This window comes from Cavia porcellus, unplaced genomic scaffold (assembly GCF_034190915.1).
Source record: "Cavia porcellus strain 051 isolate PalLab524CR breed Dunkin Hartley unplaced genomic scaffold, mCavPor4.1 scaffold_20, whole genome shotgun sequence".
Classification (NCBI taxonomy): domain Eukaryota; kingdom Metazoa; phylum Chordata; class Mammalia; order Rodentia; family Caviidae; genus Cavia; species Cavia porcellus.
Window position 1 is genome coordinate 547,367 of NW_026947503.1, and position 22,442 is coordinate 569,808.

At 45.0% G+C, this 22,442-nt stretch overlaps 1 protein-coding gene across 1 annotated transcript in view; it reads left to right on the top strand.

The window, feature by feature from the left end:
* Positions 1-432: 432 nt before the first annotated feature.
* Positions 433-22,442, top strand: part of Pard6g (par-6 family cell polarity regulator gamma) — a 113,840-nt gene continuing 91,830 nt past the window's right edge. Inside the window, exon 1 of the mRNA XM_003463312.5 lies at positions 433-706. Within this exon, the coding sequence (XP_003463360.1) occupies positions 635-706 (72 nt within the window). The 5' untranslated portion in view covers positions 433-634. The remainder of the gene's footprint in view (positions 707-22,442) is intronic.

Consider the following 22,442-nt stretch of genomic DNA (forward strand, 5'->3'; position numbering starts at 1 on the left):
TCTCCCTTGTCATTAGAACAGTCTAGAGGTGTTGCTGAGCCTCTTTTGTACCTTTTCATTCCGTGAGTGCTCGACTGCACTTAGCAGCTCACATCCCTGCAGGCTCCTGTGCTAGACTGAGATCCGACAGAGCGCGGGCAGGTGATGCCCTGTGAGACGACATGAGATCATTCTTCTCCTAAATAACTACCTGAGAGACGGCAAAAGTCAGCTCTCGTCTTGGACTCCCCGGTGGGTAAACAAACCACGAACCCTGGCTAGGTCAGCTTCCCTTCCCAGGAGCTCGCGCCCAGCTCCCGGCCGCGGGTGCGCTGGTCCTCCGGGCCGGCCTGCGGAGGCGGGGCGCTCGCGGCGGAGGCGGGGCCTGGGCGCGGAGGTGAGAGGCGGGGCGCGGGGCGCGGGGCGCGGGGTGGGGCGTCGCACGTCAGCGTCCTCCGCGCTCCTCCCGCGCGCGGCCCCTGGAGTTCCAGAGGCGCGAGGTCAGCCCAGCTCCGGCCCGCCGCACAGCGCGCAGCCCCTCGTCGGAGCAAGTGCGGGCCGGAGCCGGGAGGGCGGCGAGGGACGTGTCCCTCCAGGTCCTGCCTGTGGTCCCTGAGCAGCCGGGGCGACGGCGAGGCTCAGCGGGGCCGAAACCATGAATCGGAGTTTTCATAAGTCTCAGACCCTGCGCTTCTATGACTGCGGCGCGGTGGAAGTCAAGAGCAAAGTAAGCTCCTCTCGAGGCCCGCCCCGGCGGTCTGCACCTCCTCCCTGGCAAATGAATTGGGTGCCCAGCGGGTAACTGGAACGGTGTGGGAGGCAACCGGCGCCGGCTGCAACTTTCGAGCTCGGCGCTGCGCGCTACTGCTTGGGGTCCGTGAGATGTGCACGCGGGGTCCCAACCATTCTTCTCGCCCCTTGTGCAGACACAAAGCCCCGCACGCTGGGGAGGTCCTGTCGGGGCCGCGGACCACCAGACAGTCGGTGCAGGCTGGGAACTCGCTCCCTGAGACCCGCTCTTTTGTTCCACGAGCGACCGGCGACCCCGGCACGCCATACGTTGGAGGGGAGGGCGGCGTTTCCGGGGCGAACTGGGGGCTGGAGGCTGCTCGGATTCCGGGCTGTGGAGGGGAGTCTGGAGGCCCCGGCTGGAGAAGGGCCCTGGCAGCGCCGCCTCCTTGCTTGTGAAGACATTACCGGTAAGGAAGAGGCTGGCCGCCAGCTCCCGGAGCTGGGCCCCAATCTGGACCCCCAGCCCCCAAACAGGCGCAAGGTAGCAGATCCCAGACCGGGCGCACCCCCCACCAAGGCCCAGGTCTACTCTAGCCCCTACCCCTGAACGTGCTCCCTACCCAGGCACCTCACCGGTTCAGACTCCTAGGCCTCCAGCCCGTCCCCAGCCTGGGCATCCCCTCTACAGGCGCCTCCCTCCACCCCCACTCCCACCCAGACTGAGATCCGCTGCGGGGCGCATCGGGGAGCGAGACTCAGACCCATAGAAGTGCTGGGGCTCCTCCTGCTGCCTGCACCTGGCCGAGCGTGCCTGAACTTGCCAGTTGCCTTGCGTGTCTGGGTAATTGGCTGATAGGATCTGGCGCTTCTGCTCTTTGCGGGGGCGGCTCCTTTGGAGACTCCTTTGTCTAGGAGGGCCTCAGTGGTGGGCTCTTGGGCCCTGGAGGAGCTGCAGTGGTCTGGGCCTCCGGAGGGCGAGGTGGGGGTGTGTGAGGGTGAGTAGGCGGTTGGTCCTGTGGGAGCCTTTTGCAGAATACTGACTGGAAAGCTGGTGGCGTCCATGGCCTTTCCGGCTGTATCCCTGTACCCCATTAAACAAGAGAGACCTGCCAGAGGGATGGGAAAGGGGTCAGAGTTAGCCCCTCAGCTTTGTACTCACTCAGGGGGCTAGCAGAAGCGCCACATGCTCCCAGTCAGTGGTGAGGTAAGTCTCTCTCGGAGCAGCCCCTCAAAAATGTAGGACTTCCCAGGTGTCCACCGAGGGGGGTTGGTCCTGAGCACTGCCAAGGGTGACATGAAGAGACCACTGCTGTGTGTTGCAGGATTTCCTTCCTGTTTGGGAGGGCATAGGCTTTTGGTGAGTCCCTTATTTCCAATAAAATTTTGCCCTTTCCCTGAATACTAATTCCCTAACTCTGGCCCCACATCCACCCCCTGATCCCCTAAGTCCCCAAATCTAGTGTGCCAGCTATGGGCTGTAAAGAAAGGAACCACAAGCACAAGTGAGAAGCTGAAGTGATTGTTTGTCCTCTTTAGCTTCATACGGAGGCTAGTAGGAAGGGAGGTATTTAAATTTCGTTTAACTGTTGTTTGAGATCATCTTAGATTCACAAGCAGAGAGTATAGAGATCTGAGGACACTTTGCCCGGCCTCCCACGTGATGACATATAGCATGACTAGCACTGCTTCACAGCTGTAGGGTCCAGATTATAAATCCTAACAGGATACTGTGGACTTGTGTGTGTGTGTGTGTGTGTGTGTGTGTGTGTGTGTGTGTGTGTAAAGGTCCGTGCAGCTGTGGGACTACTGACACAGGCAAGGTACCAAACCACTCATCACAAGGATTCTCTGTACTGACTGCTTGCAGTGGCTACTTCATTTGAGTATTTTGAATATGATCAGTTTTAAATACTCTGTTCTGATGCTCAGTTGCCTTGTGGCAGCTCTTTGTCTTACCAAACACACAGCAAGGCTGTGGGACAGATCTGGAAGAAATGTCCTGGCACCCATCTTTATCCTGTAGGCATTTCTGGGCCCTGGCCCTATATAGGCTGCTGAGGGGGGCTGAGAAATAGGGATCTGCCTTTGCCTTTCCCAAGGCTGTTAGCTCACTAGCCTCCTCCAGCTCCTTTCAGTACTGAGGTGCCATCCCCTGCCATACCCAAGGTCAAGTTTAGATGCTCCCATAGAGGCAAGTGGCAGAGTCTAAGATTTTGGTTGAACTTGGAATTCACATGAATCAGACTTCCTGCAGGACCAGCTGTCAGCCATCGCACCTCTGTTTCCGTAATAGAACCTGATTTACTGCTTGTCTAGAGGGTCCACATGGCTCTTCCATCAGTACACACCCTGTCAGTGCCCCCTTTTTGTAATTAGTATGTTTTACTATGAAGTCTATTGCTTCTGGGAATGGCTCTTGTCACACACAATACAGGACACAGAACTTTATAATAGTGAGCACTTCACACAGCCTAAAACATCACCACAACACAAGTTTGCTTGTGGGGAAATAACAGCCAGGGAGCTGAGTCCACCTGAGTTCTGCCACCTGCTATCTTTGAGGATGTTACCCAGTCTCAGTTCACCCGTAAGATGGGTGTTATACCTTCTTGCTCACCTTCCAAGATGAAATGAGGGAGCACATTGAAATCCACAGAGTGCCCACGATCTTAAGAGTTTAGCGCTGTGGACCAGGATCCTGTGGCATTTAAATATAGATGGTCTAAAAACTGCCTCAGGTCCTCTTGGAATTACTGTCATTTGCCATGGCTGGTTAGTTCCTGGGCAGTACTGCGGATCTTTGCCTGGTGGCTGTCTCCTTTGCCCCTCATACTTCCCTGAACATCCTTAATTCCTGTGACTTGCTCTTTCCCAAAACAGCAATGTGCACGTCTGATTACCTTGTGCCAGCCAATTTTCCCATTTACCTTTGACTTTTTGCTTCTCCTGTATTCCTACAGCCATGAGAGCAGAGGCTGTACCAATGAGTAGGGGAAGGTGTTTCAGATGGAGAGAATACAGACAACTGCTTTGGCCTTCTTGATGGGCAGCAAGAAGGCTGGTGCAGGAGTGCATAGTGACATGAGTTTTCATTTGAGAAGATAAGACGCCCAGCCATTACAGACTCAGTAAGGCCCTTCACCATCAGCATCATCAGTCGCACTACAAAGTTTATAGAATTAGGGTCTTGTAAGCACATTTTTTTGCAGCTGGCTTCCCACCTGTAACTTAACACCGTGGCAAATGTTTCTTCATATTATTAATATTCTTAAGAGATATTTTAAATAATGTATTCTTTCTCCTGTTTAAGCCATAATTAAATGAACATTGTATTTGGATTTTTTAAGTTTTTTCAATAAAACAGTCCTGTGGATACATTTAAGTTTACACACACAAATTTATATAACATATAGAGAGTATACAAAGATTCTTGGTTCCGTTAAATCAGTACAGAACTCTTATTACTTGTTTAGACAAATTAGTAGAAGTAAAATTACATGGAGACAGGCATGCACTGCTATTTTTCAGTGCTAGGAATCAAACCAAATGCTTCTTGTGATCTAGGCACATGCTTCCACCCTGAGCTGCGTCTCTAGCCTACTATGCACATTTTTAAGGGTTTTATATTATTCATCATATATTTCTCATCTCCCTCTTCCTGTTTCCATTTCTGGGCATTTTCTCATTCTTTTCTGATTGTTTAAGTGAAATGGTATTCCCATGTGTTAATATGTATTTCTTGAGTGATTCGTATGTTGAAAATTTCAATTTGTGTATCTAATTTGCCTGAGCTGCTTGTCCACAGGAAGTTTCTCCATCAGTTCAGGTAGTTTGAGAGGGACTAATGTGTAGTGTAGAATGGAACTGGTACCCTTTGCCTAGAGTAGCCTTTCCCCAGATATTAACCCAGAACTCTGGGATAGTGAGTATGTGAGGAGCATCTTGGTGTCCTGCTCTTCATGTATTGCCTGATCAGATTCTGCTAGGGATCACTGGACACAGTGTTTGAGCCTGTCTCCTCTGGTCTCCAGGATCTTATCACTGGCTAAGCTTGTTTTGGACTGCCATGGTGTTACAGGGACATACCCTTCCATGTGTTATGAAACAGTGGTGCGATAGAGCTTAGGCCAGGCCTCCCCATTGCGTAGCTGGGGAGACTTGCCTCCCATGGACCAGTTGAGAATTGCCTGGACATGGTTTGACTCACCTGTGTGTCAGCTACACCCTTTTAAGGTTCTGGTTTGTTATATTTGTGCGCATATGTGTTTAAACAGGTTCAGGGACTTGATTTGGGAAACCACATCCGGAAGAGACTCTTGTTAGTGATGCAAGATCAGGTGCTAGTCTTGGAGGGATGGATGGTGTCACTGTCCTCAGAAAGCTGACCTTTCTTGGAGTATGTGGCCTGGAGTGGCAAAACACAATGCAGCCAATCAGAGGAGTCGAGCCCTTTATTAGGACCCGGGTCATTTCAGATACAGAGTTAGATTTCTCCCAATTTTAGGGAAAGAAGAGTACTGGGGAGTAGCAAATGTAGCCCTTCAAGGTTTCAGAAGCTGTAATATCTGTCATTCAAGTGTAGAATTAGCACAAAAAGAGGCATCCTGGCCTTGTCTTTGAAGGGAGTTTAGAAGGACAGCAGAATGTGCCAGGTAGTTAGGTTTGTCCAGCTGGCTGTTTTCCTGGAAAAACCTCATGTTTATTGACTCCTTACTTTCTCTTGGCAAATTTTGATCATATTGTGAACCTGAGAGCCATAGGATATGCTGTGCTTACTTGCAACCCCACCGTCTTCTCCCCAGCACATACCTGAGCCTTGCTCTTAGGTTATCCTGGCCATGATGGAGGTGGAGAGGGGGGTGCGGACCAGAAATGGCGCAGTGTCATAGGTCATGTTCTAAAGCATCTCTTCATGTTTATTTAATACCCCTTCAATGTATATTTGCATGTTGGTACCAAATGTGGTTCTAAATGCAATGCCAGGAATAGTTCATTAATCCTCATTACAACCTGTGAGATGGATTGTGTTATCCCCATTATGCATGCACAAAGGGACATTGACCCACGGGAAGCTTCTCTGACCTACCCAGTGTTACAAAGCTCAAAAAAAGGTTTGAAAGCCAGATTTTCTAGCTCCAGAGTACGTGATCAATGCTGCTAATTGTGGCCACCAGTGGAAGAGAGCTCATGGCTGTCCCTTAGGAATTGTTAAGGTGTGAAATACAGACCAGGCTATCCATAGGAATGTCCCAGCTCTCCTTGTGTAGAATGAAAGACCTTAGCTGTTTTGAATCTGGAGCTAATAGAATCAGCTGGGAGGCCAAGTCTTGTGCTTTTGGGGGAAGACATTCTGTTTTCCTTGCATCACCATACAGGTTCTTGCTGCAAGAGCGCAAAGGAATCTCTTTTCAGTTACTGTCCTCGAGTCTTATTCTAGCTTCCATCTGTTCTGTTGTTTGAACAACTACTACATGCCAAGCACGGGACCCATACTAGAGTACAAGGATGACAGAAGCAGATGTCACCTTGCCCCTGGCAGGTAAATGGACGGATGGTAAGAGGTTCATCCTGCTATCCGCAGTATCACCAAATCTCCGATTTCACATCTCTCAATCAAAGGCCCCAGGAAGCCTAAGTGTCCCTCCACCCAACACACTTAGTCAAGGTGCATGAGCGTCCTGATGTTGCTGTCACAGTGATGTGTTGCATCAGCAGTAGAGAGGCCTGCTAGGTTGGTTCTCCAGAGCAATTCTCAGATTGACACTTCTGGAATCAGATGGGCTCTTACAGTGTTCTTCATTTAGAACTCTTCAGTCCTCCACATGATGCTGATTGGATTTAGCAGGCTGGGGGCCAACCTAGAAAGTTGACACCATTCTCATTGGGGTACTCCAAGGAAAAATGAATGTCTAACGTGAAGAGCAGTACTTTGTATACAGTCAATACCCAATAAATGATCACTGAGATGAATTCAGGTGAGATATAACAGTTCAGAAATGGGCTGTTAGAGTACTTTAGAAAATGTCTACTTTTTAAAGCAGGTGACTGACTCTGGATTTGTAGTTGGCTTATTGCCACAGTTTCTCTGGAAGGGCCAGTAGCCTTCCACTCTCCTCCCTGGGCAGGTGATCATACCAGTGTCGTAGGGCAAGGTAGAGGATAAACTGAACAAAACAAAGAAACCTAGCAAATTAAATTCCATGCATATATATCACATATTCCCAGAAGGCTAAGGCAGGAGGATTGCAAATTCTAAGGAAGCCTGGACAATTTAGCAAGGCCCTGAATCAAAATAAAAGGGGATAAAGGTGTAGCTTAGTACTCCTTAGGTTCAATCCCTAATACAAAACAAAAAAGCAAACCAAAAACCCATGTTGCTATTTCTGCTGCTATTCATGCCTCCTGATTTTCTTAGTGTTGTGCTTGTGGCCAGGACTGCATCTCCAATGTTCAGCCTGACCTACTTCCTCACGCAGAGCTGCCTCAGATGTACCAGGGCCCACCCACTGGGAAAAGGGGAGATGGGTCACTTCCTGTGTTAGGTGTGTCTGCAGTTCCTTGTGATTACTCCCATTGCTCTCATTCCCATGCCTCTGCCCTGCCTCTCCCTCCGCCTCCCAGCCTTGTCTTAAGCTTGGAGTACCATCTCAAGCCTGAGTAAATCTGTACTGGTTAGGGGTAAGTATGTAGTGTTTTACTTAGAAGAAAAAGATTTTGATGCTTAAAGAGTCTCAAAATCCCCATTGTTCAGTGTGGTCTCAGGCTGAGTGCCAGGACCGCCTCACAGCCCAGCGTATGTTAAATTCTTAGTGACACTCAATGACATGCCAGCAGAGGAAGACCCTGCCAGCTGTGTGCACCACATTGGGCTCTTGTCTGTGGGGTCCTCTGTGTTGGGTATCAGCACATGATATTTCTCATTGCAAGCCAACAGTTCTTACTCTTTCATTGCAGCCCTTTACTCCTTTGTATGATGCACCACAGCCTGTGTTTCTGTTCTCTTGCCGAGGGGGTGGATGTTTACAGTGTTTGGCACTATGACCAAAGTTGCCATAAATGTTCCAGTGCGTATCCGCGAGCAGTGTGCACATATATTTCTGTTCAGTGCATAAAGTATTTGCAATCCTTTCTTGTAACACAGAGCCTGGTGGTTGTGGCCATTAGCCCATTCCCATGCTGCTATCATTTGATTTTAAATAGCAGCCTCACCTGTGACTTGGGCTCAGCATTTTTCTTACTCTGGTGTCCATGGACTGTGATTGTTGTCTGGATTAGGGTCTGCACCATCACTGTAGCAGGTCTGAAGATTTAGAAGTTCCTGGAAGACTCAAACTATAGTATTTGTTGGTTGATCAAGGTAAATCTGGAAAAGGTTCATTATTTTGTAGAACTTAAGGTCCCCACTTCTGATATGTGAAAGACTTTTATAGCCTTTCTTTTCTCTGTCTCTCTTTTACTTTTATTGGTACATTTTCGATTATACATAGTGATAACATTCATCATAGGGAATTTGTACCTGTACATGGTATGTCCTGCTTCTTATTTTTTTCCCATTCCCTTCCTCTGCCTTCAGTCTCTTCCTTTATTTACAAACACTTTGTTTCCATTTTTCTTTTTCATAGCCTTTCAAAAGTGCTTTTTCTTTCAGTGTTGTGGATTGAACCCAGGGCATCACACAATCACTAGATAAGCACTCATCTAACACTGCGCTACATCCCTTTCCCCTTTTCTAACCTTTCACTTGATTCTGTAGTTGAATGGTTGCTTTTACATTTTCCTGGCTTTCCATGAGTCCACAGCAACAGGTTATTCAAAGATCCCCTCATATAGGCTGGGTATTGTGGGGTTCTTGGGGACATGCGATGAATCAAGACCAGCCTGAATGCCACTTGGCAGGTCACAAGATGTCTCTGTGATACTATTTTTGTGTATGATGAAAGTTGGAAATTCTTCCTTTCAAAAAATGCTGGAGCTGTGTGTGCCAGACTAAAGACCCACAGCCACATCACAAGTAGCAGACCACAGAAACCTGTGCAGAGTTTTCCTTGTACCTTCTCCAAATGAGTGTGCCTGGGCCACCCTGCAGGCAGCTTCTCACTGTGTACACACTTGAAGGTGTTGTGTGTGTTCTGTGGGAATTTCTGTGGTCTTCCTAAAAGTTCCATCTACTGAGCAAATGCATGTATTTTCTATTTAATGGCATTGATATGATTGTCAAAAGCTGAATCATGAATCAGTCAGACCTGTGGCAAGATAGCTGTCTGTTTGCCTCTAACCCCGAGACAGGATTGATGGGACTAAGGCTTCCAGGTCTAGAGCGCTTGCCCTCAGGTGGCTTCTTCTGGGGAATATGTGCTAATATGGAAGGGCTCACAGAGGGACCATAGGAGAAGAATGTTGGAGGACTGTGAGTAGTGTTATTTGTAGATGGTCAGCTGTTGTAGAGGAACTTAGAAATGGAAGTGCTATTAGTATCTAGTTCTCCATAGTTCAAGGAGCTTGAGCCACTGGCTGCCCAGTTGCAAACCTGACTCCAGGATGTTTCTCTGGGACAAAACAAAGTTTTCTGCCTGCAAAGTGATCCCTCACAAGGTAGAGGAGGGCCCCATTTGCCTGTGACTACCTTGGTGCCACGACACTAATAGTGGTATAGGGGTGAGAAGGGAGAGGCCACCTGGGTCTCTGCTGTGGTCTGAGTAATCGAGGCTGAAGATTAGATCCTATGTCACTTCACATGCTCTTTCTGAAAACTGCACGAATGTGCTCCTTTCACTGAAGTGGGGGGCAGATTGTTTGTCTGGAAGGACCTGTGTTTTTTTACAGACTGGCTATAAATGTTGAGAAGTTATTGCCTTGAGAAGCAGCATGGTGACAACGATTTACTTTGCTCCTCACGAGATGATCTGCCCTGGGGGCCTACATGCAGCTCTGTCCCTCAAGATACTTTCACTGTGAACTCATGATCTCCTGTCCTGCTACTGTTTCCCAAGGACATGGCCTCACTGGCTGTGAGAATAACAAGGCTGATCAGAGCTTGGAGATGCCTCTTTCTCAACCAGTGGTCACAGCCTGCCAAGGGTTATTGTTTGATGCTTAGGTGATGAGATGTGCCATTGTGGCATTGCCTGAGTTCCTCCTGGAGCCTTTCTTTGGGGTCTCTCCTGCCTTAGCATAGTCAGACCTGTGAGGGAAACTATCACCCAGATACATCACGTGGGGTAGAGTCCATGTGTGGATGGTATTTTTTCCTCAGTTTGAATGCAGAGCCATGGTTATGAGAGGTCTCCTTTCTTGGCCACCATCTGCACCAGCCTACTTGGCGTAGAGATTTTTCTTGATGTTTGTGACGTCTTAGCAAACAGTTTCCATGGCCGTAAAGATGAAGACCCTGAAACTCAGTGAGACCATGAACTCACAGCTGAGCCATTAAACAGTGTGTGTGTTGAGGTCTACAATTCTGAGTTACAGTACTGTCCTGTTTCCAGGTGGTTCCATTGTCCATGATTCCACCTCCTGGGAAACAGACAACACTGCTTTTGCAGAGGTCAGTGTCCACAGTTCCCTAGTGTCTCCTGGCATAGGTTTAGGGATGGGCTGCTTCCTAAATGGCCTTCTGCATCCTGTGAGATGTTCTTCTCAGCAGCCTGAGCTTTTGATCCTGCCTGGGAGTCCTAGTCTGGGGTACATTTGGCCCTGCGTACAGCCTATCTGGCGGATGCAGGAGGTACAGGCCAGAAGCACAGGCTTGGCGACCTCACCTATTTCCTTCTGCAGTACTGCAACAGGGGCTTTTACTGGTTCTCCAGATCCCAGCATGGCTAGGCCATTAGCAGAGGCTCTCTGAACTGCGTAGCTGAAGTTGCAGTAACCACCAGAGACGTGAGCTCCGACCTCTCATGGAATTACAGAAAAGTTGTTTTGTTTTGGGAAATAGGCCTAAAGAATAGCTGCTTTCCAGCAGTGGAAAGGACAGGCTAACAAAGCAAAGCCAAAACTAGGAAGTGGGGCTCAGCTGAAGGCAGCGCACAGCCCACAGTAGAAGCAAACCTATGGCAGACTTACTTACAAGTACACAAACACAGAGGTTTGCAAGTTTGGGTTTGGAAGAGGACTCAACAACAGCTCCTGACAGAGGTGTGCGATGTGTGCCTTATCTAGCTTACAGAGAACCAGCAGCTCAGGGGACAAGTCTCACTTTCACAGCAGCCACTGTGAGCAAAGGATATGCATTCTCATACCTTTCTACACCCAGGAAGAGTGAGGAATCTGTTTTCTTCACTGTAAGGAATACGTTTTCATCTCAATTCTACCAACTCCAGAGGCCCAGGCTTAGAGAAGTTAAGTATGTAGTTTGGAGTTACCTGACCAATAAAGGGGAGGAAGACTGGAAGACTTCAGCTCTTCCATCTACCATAAGCCCAAGTTGGATATGACCTTCTTTTCTCCATGGGGTAGCCGGGGTAGGTTCTAGCATGTATTTCATCTTGGGAAGTCCATGGAGATGCTCAGGAAGTTCCTGAGCAGCCCCACTGTGACACCCCTCTAGTTCAATGCCTGTCAGTTGCCTTAGACATGTCTTTCTGGCTGGGGAGCCCCTTTCCTCTGACTGACCTGTTAGGGTCCTCTCTCCCACATTGGAGCTCTTTAGGTTTATCTCAGTCCCTGCTAGAATTTGGCTCAGTCACACATCTATGTGAGTCTCTCCAGAGTCAGGATGTATGTGGGCTTGGCTTGGGTCCAGCCTGCATCCCATTCCTGACAGGCTCTGCCCTCATTGCCCCTATCTGAAATGAGCTCAGTACCTGTTGTGCCTGGTTAGAGCCAGGCATTAACTCCACTCAGTGGGATACGAGGGCTTCCATGTTCTCAAGTTGTGTTGAGATCCCCCCTCCATGAATGGTGGGAATATCAGCGATGATGCAGTGGTCTCACCACATAATCTTGGTGCCTGCTTTCCAGGCAGCAGTTTCCTACAACATCAGATATACCGCAGCGTGGTCCTGAGACCAAGCAGGCTCCTTCAGATGATGCTATGGATGTAACGCTTTCTGCCTTCCCTCCCTGCCGTATTATTCCTTCTGTTACACACCCAGTTTAAATTAGAGACTGGCTCGACAGTCCTGTTGTTGGCATTTCTCAGTGTGTAGTCACACATTTGCATATGTAACTACTATTTGACTTCCTACTCATTAGCAGACAAGCGGACCCATGAAGGCAAGTTGTTTGTTTGTTCACCATTATACCCTCACTCAGGGCCAAGGTGAAGAAATACTAAAAAAATCAGCCCTTATCCAGCCCTTGACTCAAGGATAGTTAAGAGCTGTTGACCACCTTAGTGTTAGTCTTAAAAGTGCTGGTAAATCCTGAATCCGGGAGAAAGGAAGATTGATACTGCAGATCTGGGGGCTAAAGTCGTGAGCCTTGACGGGTGCAAGGGATTCGGATGCTGCTGGCACCAGGAACATCCTCCAGGAGCAGACATTGAGTTTCTAAAACCTGCCTGGGCCCAGCAGGCTCCAACCATCTTAATCTGACTTCTTGGTCTGATGGACTCCTGGCCTTGCTGTGGTATCTTGTCAGTAATTTTCTACCTAATCAGGATCTCACAGCAGATTCAGTATTGTGCTTTATTTCCTCACTCACATTTTACAAAGTCTTCTGCAAGTCTTTAACCCTTTTCAAAACATCACTTCTGTTGGTTTCGTCATATTTCTATGAATGTGCTGTTTCATTATTTGTCTATTTGATGTTCTCTTACTGCTTCCATTTTTAATACTGTAATTATTTTGATAAGCATTTTCCATGGTAATTTCTGTCCATGCTTCTGGTGATTATGGATTGCACTTACCTTCTAGGCCTGTGCAGGAGCTGACCCTTATATAGCAGGGCCTGTGCCTGAGGAGGGTAGAGCTTACAGGCCCTGTTGGAGGGTACTGTGCAGGGGTGGAGTGGGATGGTGGTCCTCACTTAGGCAGCCCATCCAGGTTCCTTCCCTTTCCTTAGTCACTTTACCTTCCCTTTACCTTTTGAGGGGTTCCCAAAAGCCAGATGATCCATGGTGGGATACCCAGGCTCAGATCCCATTTGGGACTCTTGCTGTGTACCTGCAACACATCACCTACCTTTCTGCCCTGTGCTGTTGTTGTTCTGTCTCATTTTGCTGTTCCTTTGGGCACCCAGCAGCAGAGGGCATTCCAGCAAGTTTCCTTTACCTCCAGCTCTGCCTAAAACCAGCAATAACAAGGAGATACGGTTCATTCCAATGTCAGGGAGAGCCTGTGGAGGGGCAGCATCCTCTGTAGCAAGAGAATAGCACCTCAGCCTACAGGGAACAGGGAGGGCCTCCTGGCAAATAGGACATGGTGAGCAATGCCCCAGTACAGAAATGAGTAACCTGGCGGGGCTCCATAGGTGCAGGCCACTGAGACCTGAGGCAGACTGGCTGCTTAGGCTCCTTCTTCAAGAGGCAAGCTGTGGAGGGCTGGGCGCCTGGGACTCACCAGCAGACCCGGCTCTAGGGGGCTGAGGGAAGTGGCCCTGTGCTGTGATGATCTGGAGTCCCCATCCCACTGTTTTTCTCATGGGTCTTACTACCTTCTAACATACAGATTTGTTTTGTTTTTTGCTGATGACTGTCTTTAGGATGCAGGTTTCATGAAAGCAGGCACTGCACCTTCATGGCGGTCTCGCATTCCCAAGTATATGGGATAACACCCACACCTAGCGGGACCTGGTATTCCCTGGGTGTAGGAATGTGGTGGCCTACCATGTATAATTTACAAAAACGTGTATTGAGTGAATGCCTCAGTACACGTTTTTGAGTGCCTGTGATACACTGAAGTGAGGGGGATAAAATAGATACCACATTTTTCTTTCAGGGCACAAAAGTCTAGCAAGGGAAGAAATTGGTTCAATGACGTTCCTACTTACGGTTTGAAAGGAATTAGTTCAAGTAAAGAGATGCATATCACCCAAAAGGATACTTCTGTGACAGTGTCCTGGCCATTCCTAAGCTCTGGTGATTCGGTGGTTCCTAGGTCACTCTTGTGAACAGTGTTTCTCAGATATTCTCTCCCTAGACTCGGTCTACGAAAAAAAAAACCCTGCAAAATAGAACTTTAAAAGTTATTTTAGAGATAAACAATTTCTCTACAGTTCTTCCTGCTGACCATATAAGGTGTATTTCCTCCCCTTAGCCTAAAAGCAGTGACAGAATACACACATGCCAGCCCCAGGAGGCTGATGCCCAGGTTCCTTTCTCTCTGAACCATCAAGTTAGCTCCCTCCTTTCTATAGTCCTCATTATGCAATATACTACGAAGGCCTGAATATTGTTTAAGAAATTTTGCCCCACTTGCTTGATTTTTGACAGAATGACTGTTGTGAAATAGTAGATTAAGGAGCCATTTTGATCACTTTCTGCCAAAACTTATCAGCTCTTTCATTGGCGTATCATAGTAGTAGTGTGTCTAGCCAGCGAGCTCCTAAATGGTACTGGAGTCCAGCTGCTCACTTTGGAAATAAAAGCAGTTATAAACAAAAAAGATAGAAGAAACTGAACCGTATCAAACCAAAGCCAGCCAAAACAAATGAGTACTCTAAACCAATAAAATGCCTGGAAATTTTTCTACTCTGAATTTCTTCTCATACCAGTTAGTGCCACCCAATGACCTGCATTATATGCACAATGGCTCCAAATGGTGAAAGGTCCTTACCTGACGCAAATAACACTGCTGAATGACCTAAGCAAAGGTTCAAATTGTAGAGACAGTAGGTCCCTGGGGTGCACTTTCAAGTGAAAAGCCAGGCAGAGCTCTCCAAACAACTTTTTTGCTTTTGCTATCAGAAGTGTCTATAGGCAGCTATACCACAAACAGGAAGGAATGGAGGATTCCTGGGATGCAAAGGTGTCCCTGGCTGGAATTTCCCTGGAATTCCAGCCATGGATTCAGCTAGCCATGAAAAATTAGACATTTTTCTCAAGTGCTCACTTCTACCCAGTAGGAAACAAGAGACCACAATGCTCCAGAGCCAAAACAGGACTTACCTCCTGGCTGGCTTTACCAAAATTGTTACCAGCCACTTAGGTTTACATTCTCAGGTTCATTTGCTTCTCCCTAACCAAATCAAAGGAGGCTATAAATCTTAAGTTTAAAAGAAAAAAACAAACAGGAAAAAGATTCATTCAAAGCTAGCTGTAAGAAAATTAAGGAGCCCATTTGCCTCAAATCACCATCTTATTATATACAGGTGGGTACAGGTTCTTTGTATAAAGACCAGTAAGGAGCAGAGAACACAAAGAGATACTTGTGAAGAAGAACCTGGGCTCTGGACTCCCGGCACTAATACCCACGTACAGATTTTCCTCATTTAACCACTGAGTTCAGTTCCTACAACTAGGTCATTAAGTGAATTGGTTGCTAAATAAGGAATTGTTTAGAGTGTGTACGTTACAATATTCAGAACAAAGAAATGATGAAAAGAACCTTCAATTTGATGTCTTTGCTTTTCTTTACATGACTGTTATATACACTAATGTATAACAACATAAAACTCCAGTAATGCACAGTATGACCAGCAAAAATTACAGAATTGTATAAATAAGATATTTGTACAAAAAAGACATTGACACCATCAATAAGATGTACAGAACTATACAAAAAACATGAGTCCTGAGTCCAAGAGGCAGGTCATAAGTCCAGACGGTTGTTAAACAGGTATTCTGTCATTTCTTTTAGACTGAGGGGAGAGTGTTGATTATATGTTCAGGAGGAGGAAGATAAATCAATTATTTCTACAAGAAAAAATGTCTTAATATTTAAAGGTGTGTTTTGCAATGTCAGTTACAGAAGGTCATGGTAGGAAGCCATTGGATGCTCTCAGACAGTTGTGCCTGCCTACTACAAATAGTTGCAAGCTTTCTGGCCCAGTCGCCCCATACCATCACCACCCACACACATGCATGCATGCACGCACGCGCTTAGCCAGAAGCAAAAACTGTCAGCCTCGGTGATTCACTATACCTCCTTCAGTAATATGGAAACAATAGCTTTTTTCATTAAAAACACCTGATACCTTCAGGCAGCTGCTGGAGACGGTTGAGGTCATTTGGTCTAGTTTTTGTTGAGCATTGTTGGAAACATTGCCTCGTTGTTTTCTGCCAACCCATGGGATGCTGTGTGGCTCCGGAATGATGGAAGTTATAGCAAGTCAGTGTGCTTAGGGCAGAGCTAGTGGGACTAGCTTCAGGGAAAATGGACCCATTTTATCATTTTGTGTAGAATCTCATCTGGTCATTTTGTTTGGTGACATCCCCAATCAATGTCAACTTAATCAAGTTGTAGGATTTTAGTTGAAAGCTGGTTGGCAGGTTTAATTCATTCAGTAATTTGCTGTATCTACTGTATGCTGGGACTTGGTGATGATTTGGGACAGTCTTGCCACTTTAATATGAGTTAAAAATTTTAAATTTGCTCGGGTTTTGAGAACTGACCCAGGCGCTAAGAAGATTTTTGGCTAGTAAAGACAGTCCACTAATCCTGGCTCTTCAGGATGGCTTTGCTAACCATCTGACAGGTAACACAGACTGTCTTCCATCTTTGTGGGTGCCTTAGAAAACAGGAGCTAAATATCTTTTCTGAAGTTATGGTGCATCTGCAAATTGAGATGCCTTTCCTATAGTACCATGGTGACCAATAAAGGAGTGTTTTCACAGTATTCCAAGTTAGTGAGAAAAGTATGGTGTGCACTATTACCGATAGTTTGCTGCCACTCTTTTAGAGAAGAAGGAAACATACCTGTATTTGCCTTCCAGTGCATCAAATACCTTTTGAAGGGCACAGAAAAGCTGAAATCATCGGTTTTTTAGGGCCCCTGGCTGGCTGGGAGAAGTTGCCAAATACCTTTTGAATTTCAAACTATGTGGTTATATCTTTATTTATACAATATAGATAACCACCCATTGTGGGATCCTCATTTTGAAGAGTGTATTAGAGAAGCCTGAAGGAATACCCATGGTCGCGTGGTGGCTGTGAGGGTGGGGATACAGAATTGCCTCAGTCAAACATCTGGAACGCAGGGAGGAGGAGGCACCCAGTAAATGCACTCTGTTTGGCCATCTTCTGGTACTTAGGCAGCACCTCAAGTGGCACCAGACACTGCGCCTCAGGATTTTCTTCCTTTCATGGATGTCTAGAGTAAAGCCAGTTTCGCCAAGGGGCCACCTTCACAAGCACATGTAGTTAGTTTCTCTGACCAGTTCAGAGGTAAACACCATCTTGACTTGGGTACATGGGAAAGAAAGACTTGTTTTAAAAAGCATTTTTAGAAAATGATGAAGGATATTTAAAAGAGTCAGAAACTTGTGCCCTTTAAGGTTAATTCTGCTTTTTTATGAAACCCATCCTGAACAGGTTGGTGAGCTTGGGGGATAAGTCCAACACTGACAGAGAGTGAGCAAAGAGACCAGGAGCTAGTCCTCTGCCTATGAATTTCATGGTGAGCCTCTGTAAGGGCAAATCTTTCCTGAGCAGCCTGAGAATTAGAGGTAATGTATGTGCGTCTTGTGTCCCCAGCTAGTTACTAGGAACACAGTGGAGTGTGGACCTTTGGATTATGGAGTCACTGGGAGGGTCTCTTTTCCTCTGGGTCATGGAAAGGCCGTAGAAGGGTACAGGCCCCATGTGCTTTCCATGGGTAGGGAGACAACAATGTGCAAGACCAGCACTGTTCACAGTTCCCATTCCTGGGAATCTGGTAAGGAAGGCAAAGGCATGGCACAGCAGGAGGGTGGCGACTGCTGTATGCACAGACTCAGAAATGGGACCACACTTCCCATGGGGACAGTGAAGTAGCTGCACCTTGTTTAGCAAGAAGTTTTTAAGTAAACCGAAGTCATAGCCAAGCAAGTCTGAGATGAAGTCTGGGGACCGACAACACTGAACCCAAATCAGGAAATCGAATCTTAATCCAGCCTGGAATCAAGTTGTTCTATGGCCTTGGGCCATTAGTACAGGCACTTGGAAGGACATTTTTAACTGACTTGAGGGCATGAAGACAGCTCTCTAGATCTGAATGCATACCAAAATAGGCTCAGGTGTGCTGACAGTGAGACCCTGCCACAGTGAAGTGGATTGCAGAGCTGAGTCAGGACCCAGGAGCTCTTAGGCTACCCAGAAGGATTTTGGATTTCTGTTTCTTTAGACAGAAAATGGGTTTTATTTTTTCTATAGCTGTTTGTGCTCTGAATTAAATGTGTTTCTATGCAGAAAGGATTCGAATACTCTATTAGGTGTCAAGGGAAAGAAAAGCTTCACTTTTTTTATGTCTTTTAACCTGGAAAATAAGAAATAAGGTCATCGTGATAACTCACCCTTAGGGATAAACAGTAAATGGTGAAAATAAATTTATATTGCCAGATCCTGTGACACCAGAAATACCATTCATGTAAGGTTTAGTTTCTGAATTGGAGAAGGAGGACTGAGGAACTTGCAGTGTGGGGTCAGGGCAGAGACAGCAGCTTGTGAAGGGAGGCAAGTCACACCTTCCTGGAACATCTGCCCTGTCTCCTCCTTACCCCTCAGCTGTGCCATGCAAACTAGAAAAGCTGGCCCTGCCAGCTGGATCAGGTGAAGGCTCACAGCCCGTGCCTTCTGCAAAAAGCCCTGCAATAGTGAGGAACCAAGATCATTTTTCAGCTTTCACTTGCGTGCGGACAGCAGGTGCTTGTACCCCCAGACCTTGGATTTCATGTCTGCCTGGAGCAAAAAGTAGGGCCTCCTCTATGTAGCCTCCCTCTGGGTTCCCTGCTTTTGCACTTGGCTTCAACTAGCCTTCAGTTAGATGTTCTAAAAAAATCAATTAATCTTTAAGGTGAACACTGTTTTTAAATAACAGCTGTATAACCTATGATTAACATGAAATAAAATTAACACCTTTAAAGTGTAAAAGTCAGTGGTGTTTAGTATAGTGCAGAATTGCAGTCATTACCGCCATCTGATTTCTTTAAGTTTATTGGTACAATTTAGGTATCAGAATGATCACATTCATCATGGGGAATTTGTGCCTCATATGATCTGTCTTGGTTCTTGTTTTCCCATCCTCCTCCCCTCCCTCCAACCCCTTTTTTCCTCCTCATTTATAGAGCTGTGTTTCCATGTTCTTATTTGCTCCCCCCCCCCCCAGGTTCCCCTTTCCTTTCAAACAATTTGTTACTATTTCATAATATCTGTTACACATTTCGGTTCTTACTTATACTTTCGGATTCTCACACCAGAGAGATAATGCAATATTCACACTCGTGTCCAGTTTATTTCACTTACAGTATGGTCTCCATGTGCATTCATTTAGCTATAAAGGTCTCAAGGTTACCCTTATGGCTGAGTAGTACTCCATCGTATAGAAACTCTTTTTGTCAGTTTGTTTTTCAGTGGGCATTTGGGTTGTTTCCAAGATTTAGCTATCACAAACTGTGCTGCTACAAACATAGATTTGCATCTGTTGCTGTGGTATGATGCTTTTAATTCTTTTGGGAAGATACCAATAAGGGAAATAGGTAGAATCTCCAGTCCTGGATTTTGAGGAATCCCCATACTTATTTCTACTTTGGTGGCACCAGTCTGCACTCCCACCAGTACACTCCCCCAAACCCCGGCCACCATTCATAACTGGTTGATTTGTTGATAATAATCATTTTTCTGGAGTGACATGGAATCTTAGCATTGCTTTAATTTGCGTCTCTCAGATGATCAATGATGTTGAACATATTTTCATAAATTTATCTGCCATTTCTACTTCTTCATCTGAGAAACGTGTATTTATCTCAGATGACCATTTTTTATTGAATCTTTAAATTTGAGAGGATCTGATTTTTATCAGTTCTTTATATGTTCTAGACGTTAGTCCGTTGTCTGAGGTTCAACTGGCTAAGATTTCTTCCCCACTTTGTGGGTTGTCTTTTCACTGTTGGTGATTTCTTTTGCTGTGTGAAAGCTTCTTAATCAGATGAGATCACAGCTGTTCTTTGCAGTATTTCCCGTGTAGTCAGGGCTTTGTTCATGAAATCTTTGCCTATACTTATGTTTTCAAGAGTGCTACTTATTCTCTCTTCCAACAGATTTCATGCTTCTCTAATATTTAAATCTTTGGTCCATTTTTATTTTAGTTTAGCACATGATTATAGACACACCATCTAATTTTAGAACACTGTCTTCATCCAAACAGAAATCCCTGGGAATCATGTCCATCAGCAGCCACTCTTAATGCCTTTCTCTTTCCAGCCTATGACGACATTTCTTGCTACTACCTGTGCCTGTTCCAGACATTTTATCAGTATATGATCTTTTGTGTATGGTATCTTTCACTTAGAATAGTATTTTCAGGGGCTGGGGATTTAGCTCAGCGGCATAAGCGCCTGCCTTGCAAGCAGGTGGTCGTGAGTTCGATCCCCAGTACCGATAAAAAGGAAAAAAGAAAAAACAAGTGAAAAAAAAAAGAATAGTATTTTCAGGGTTCATCTTTAGTGCGCCATGGACCAGTACTTCATTCATTTTATGACTGAATAATACTAAATTTTATTCATTAGTTGATGGAAATTTGTGTCTTCACTTTGTAAATAATGCTGTTTAGACATTCATATATATTTTGTGTGGACATATGTATTGATTTTGGGGGGCATAGGTACCTTACAAATTAAATTGTTAGGCCATATAGTAACTGTTTACCTTTCTCTCCCTTTTTAAAAATTTTATTTTTACATGTTTGTAGTATGTAATGATTACATCATTATGGGGAATTAACACATGCACATAACACATCTCAATTCTTTTTTTTCTCTTTACCCCTTTTTAAAAATTTTTTTTGCCAGATTAATTGATTTATTTTATAAGTTTTTATCAACTTATCATAAACACAGATTAACAGCCAGACAAGCAGGCCAAAAAGCTTAAAATACATAAGACATTAATACTAAATTAAAGTATGCTTTGAGGGGCTGGGGATTTAGCTCAGCGGCATAAGCACCTAGCTTGCAAGCAGGCGGTCATGAGTTCGATACCCGGCACCGACAAAAAAAAAAAAAAGAGTATGTTTTGAATAAATTGGTCATGCCAGTTTACAGTAACATTATGTGTGTATACACACACACACACACACACACACACACACACATATATATATTTATACACATAAGCTAGTTAAGATATACAGGTACTTTCTCTTACTCATTGAAAGAAAGACTTGTGCAAATATTGTCTGGACATTATTATATCCCTATATCTTGTACTCTGAGTAACTACTATGAACATAGCAATGCACAATGTATTAATTATTGTTACTCTTCTGTTGACCAGATGTGAAACTGTTTTTATTTTGCACACTATTTGTATATTGAGTTTCTCATATAAGAGAAACTGTGATATTTAGGCTTATATGTTTGATTTGCCTCATTTAACATATGTCTCAAGATACACCCATTTCCTATAAATGACTCAATTTTATCCTTTATGGCAGAGTAGTACTCCATTGTGTATAATTGCCACATTGTCCTTATTCATTCTTTTTTTGAAGACCACTTTTTTTTTTTTGTAAATTTTTTTTTTTTAATTTAAGAGGAAAAAGAGAAAAACACAAAACAAACCAAAGCGGCGTAAGGGTACACGCAATACAGAACTACAAAAAAAACAAAACAAAAAAAACATAACAGTAAGAAATCACCTGCTAGTAGATTACACACTATCTTCTTGAAAATAGTTCCTCAAATCACAGTATCAATGTAAATTTTATTTAAGGAGAAAAAAGAAAAAAACAGTAAAAGGGTACAAGTACAAAATTTAAAACATAGAACAATAAGAAATCACTAGTTAATAGATTACATATTCTCATCTTAGAAATAGTTGTTCAAGTTACAAAATTAAAGCATATAAAGTGGACTTTCAAACAGTGAGACTGCAAACAGTTTTGTTCAGTGATCCAACAAAACTCAGTAATATGGTTATCTATCTTATACACTTAAACGTATATGCAGTTATAACCTTTAGAGCACTTTCTTTTCTTTTCTTTTGTACAATGACAAGACCACTTTCAAGATTTAGTTATTATGGATTTTGCTGCTGTAAACATAAGTATGCATATATCACTCTGATGTAGTTTTAACTCTTTAGTTAACTAAGATGGTAATGACTAGATCAAATTGAATTTCTTTTTGTTTTTTTGAGAAATGACATACTGATTTCCATAGTGACTGTACCATGTGTTACTCCCACCAACAATAATATAGAAGGGTTCGTTGTCCCCCACAGCTTCTCTAGCATTTTCTATTACTTGATTTCTTGATGATGACCATTTTCTGAGAAGTGTCTATTCATTTCAGATGCCCATTGTCATAGTTACTTTATGCTCGTCGCTGAGACAAAATACCTGAAGCCCAAAGTTGGGAAAGGAAAGGTTTATTTCTTACAGTTTTTTGGAGGTTTCAGTCCACACTCAGTTGGCTCCAAGACAGGCAGGCATGGCTGGGCTGCAGTTCATGGCGGCCGCCCGCAGCAAACTCGAACCAGCAAAGAGAAAAACATACCTTCTTCCTGCCATTACATCACATCCTGGCTCCACCCCTATGTGGGTGGACCACTGACACCATAAATCCAAGCACTATACAATGAACCATCACAAATGAACAATGGAAACTCATGAGGCCTGGGGGACACAAACATAAACCATGACACCCATTCTTTGTT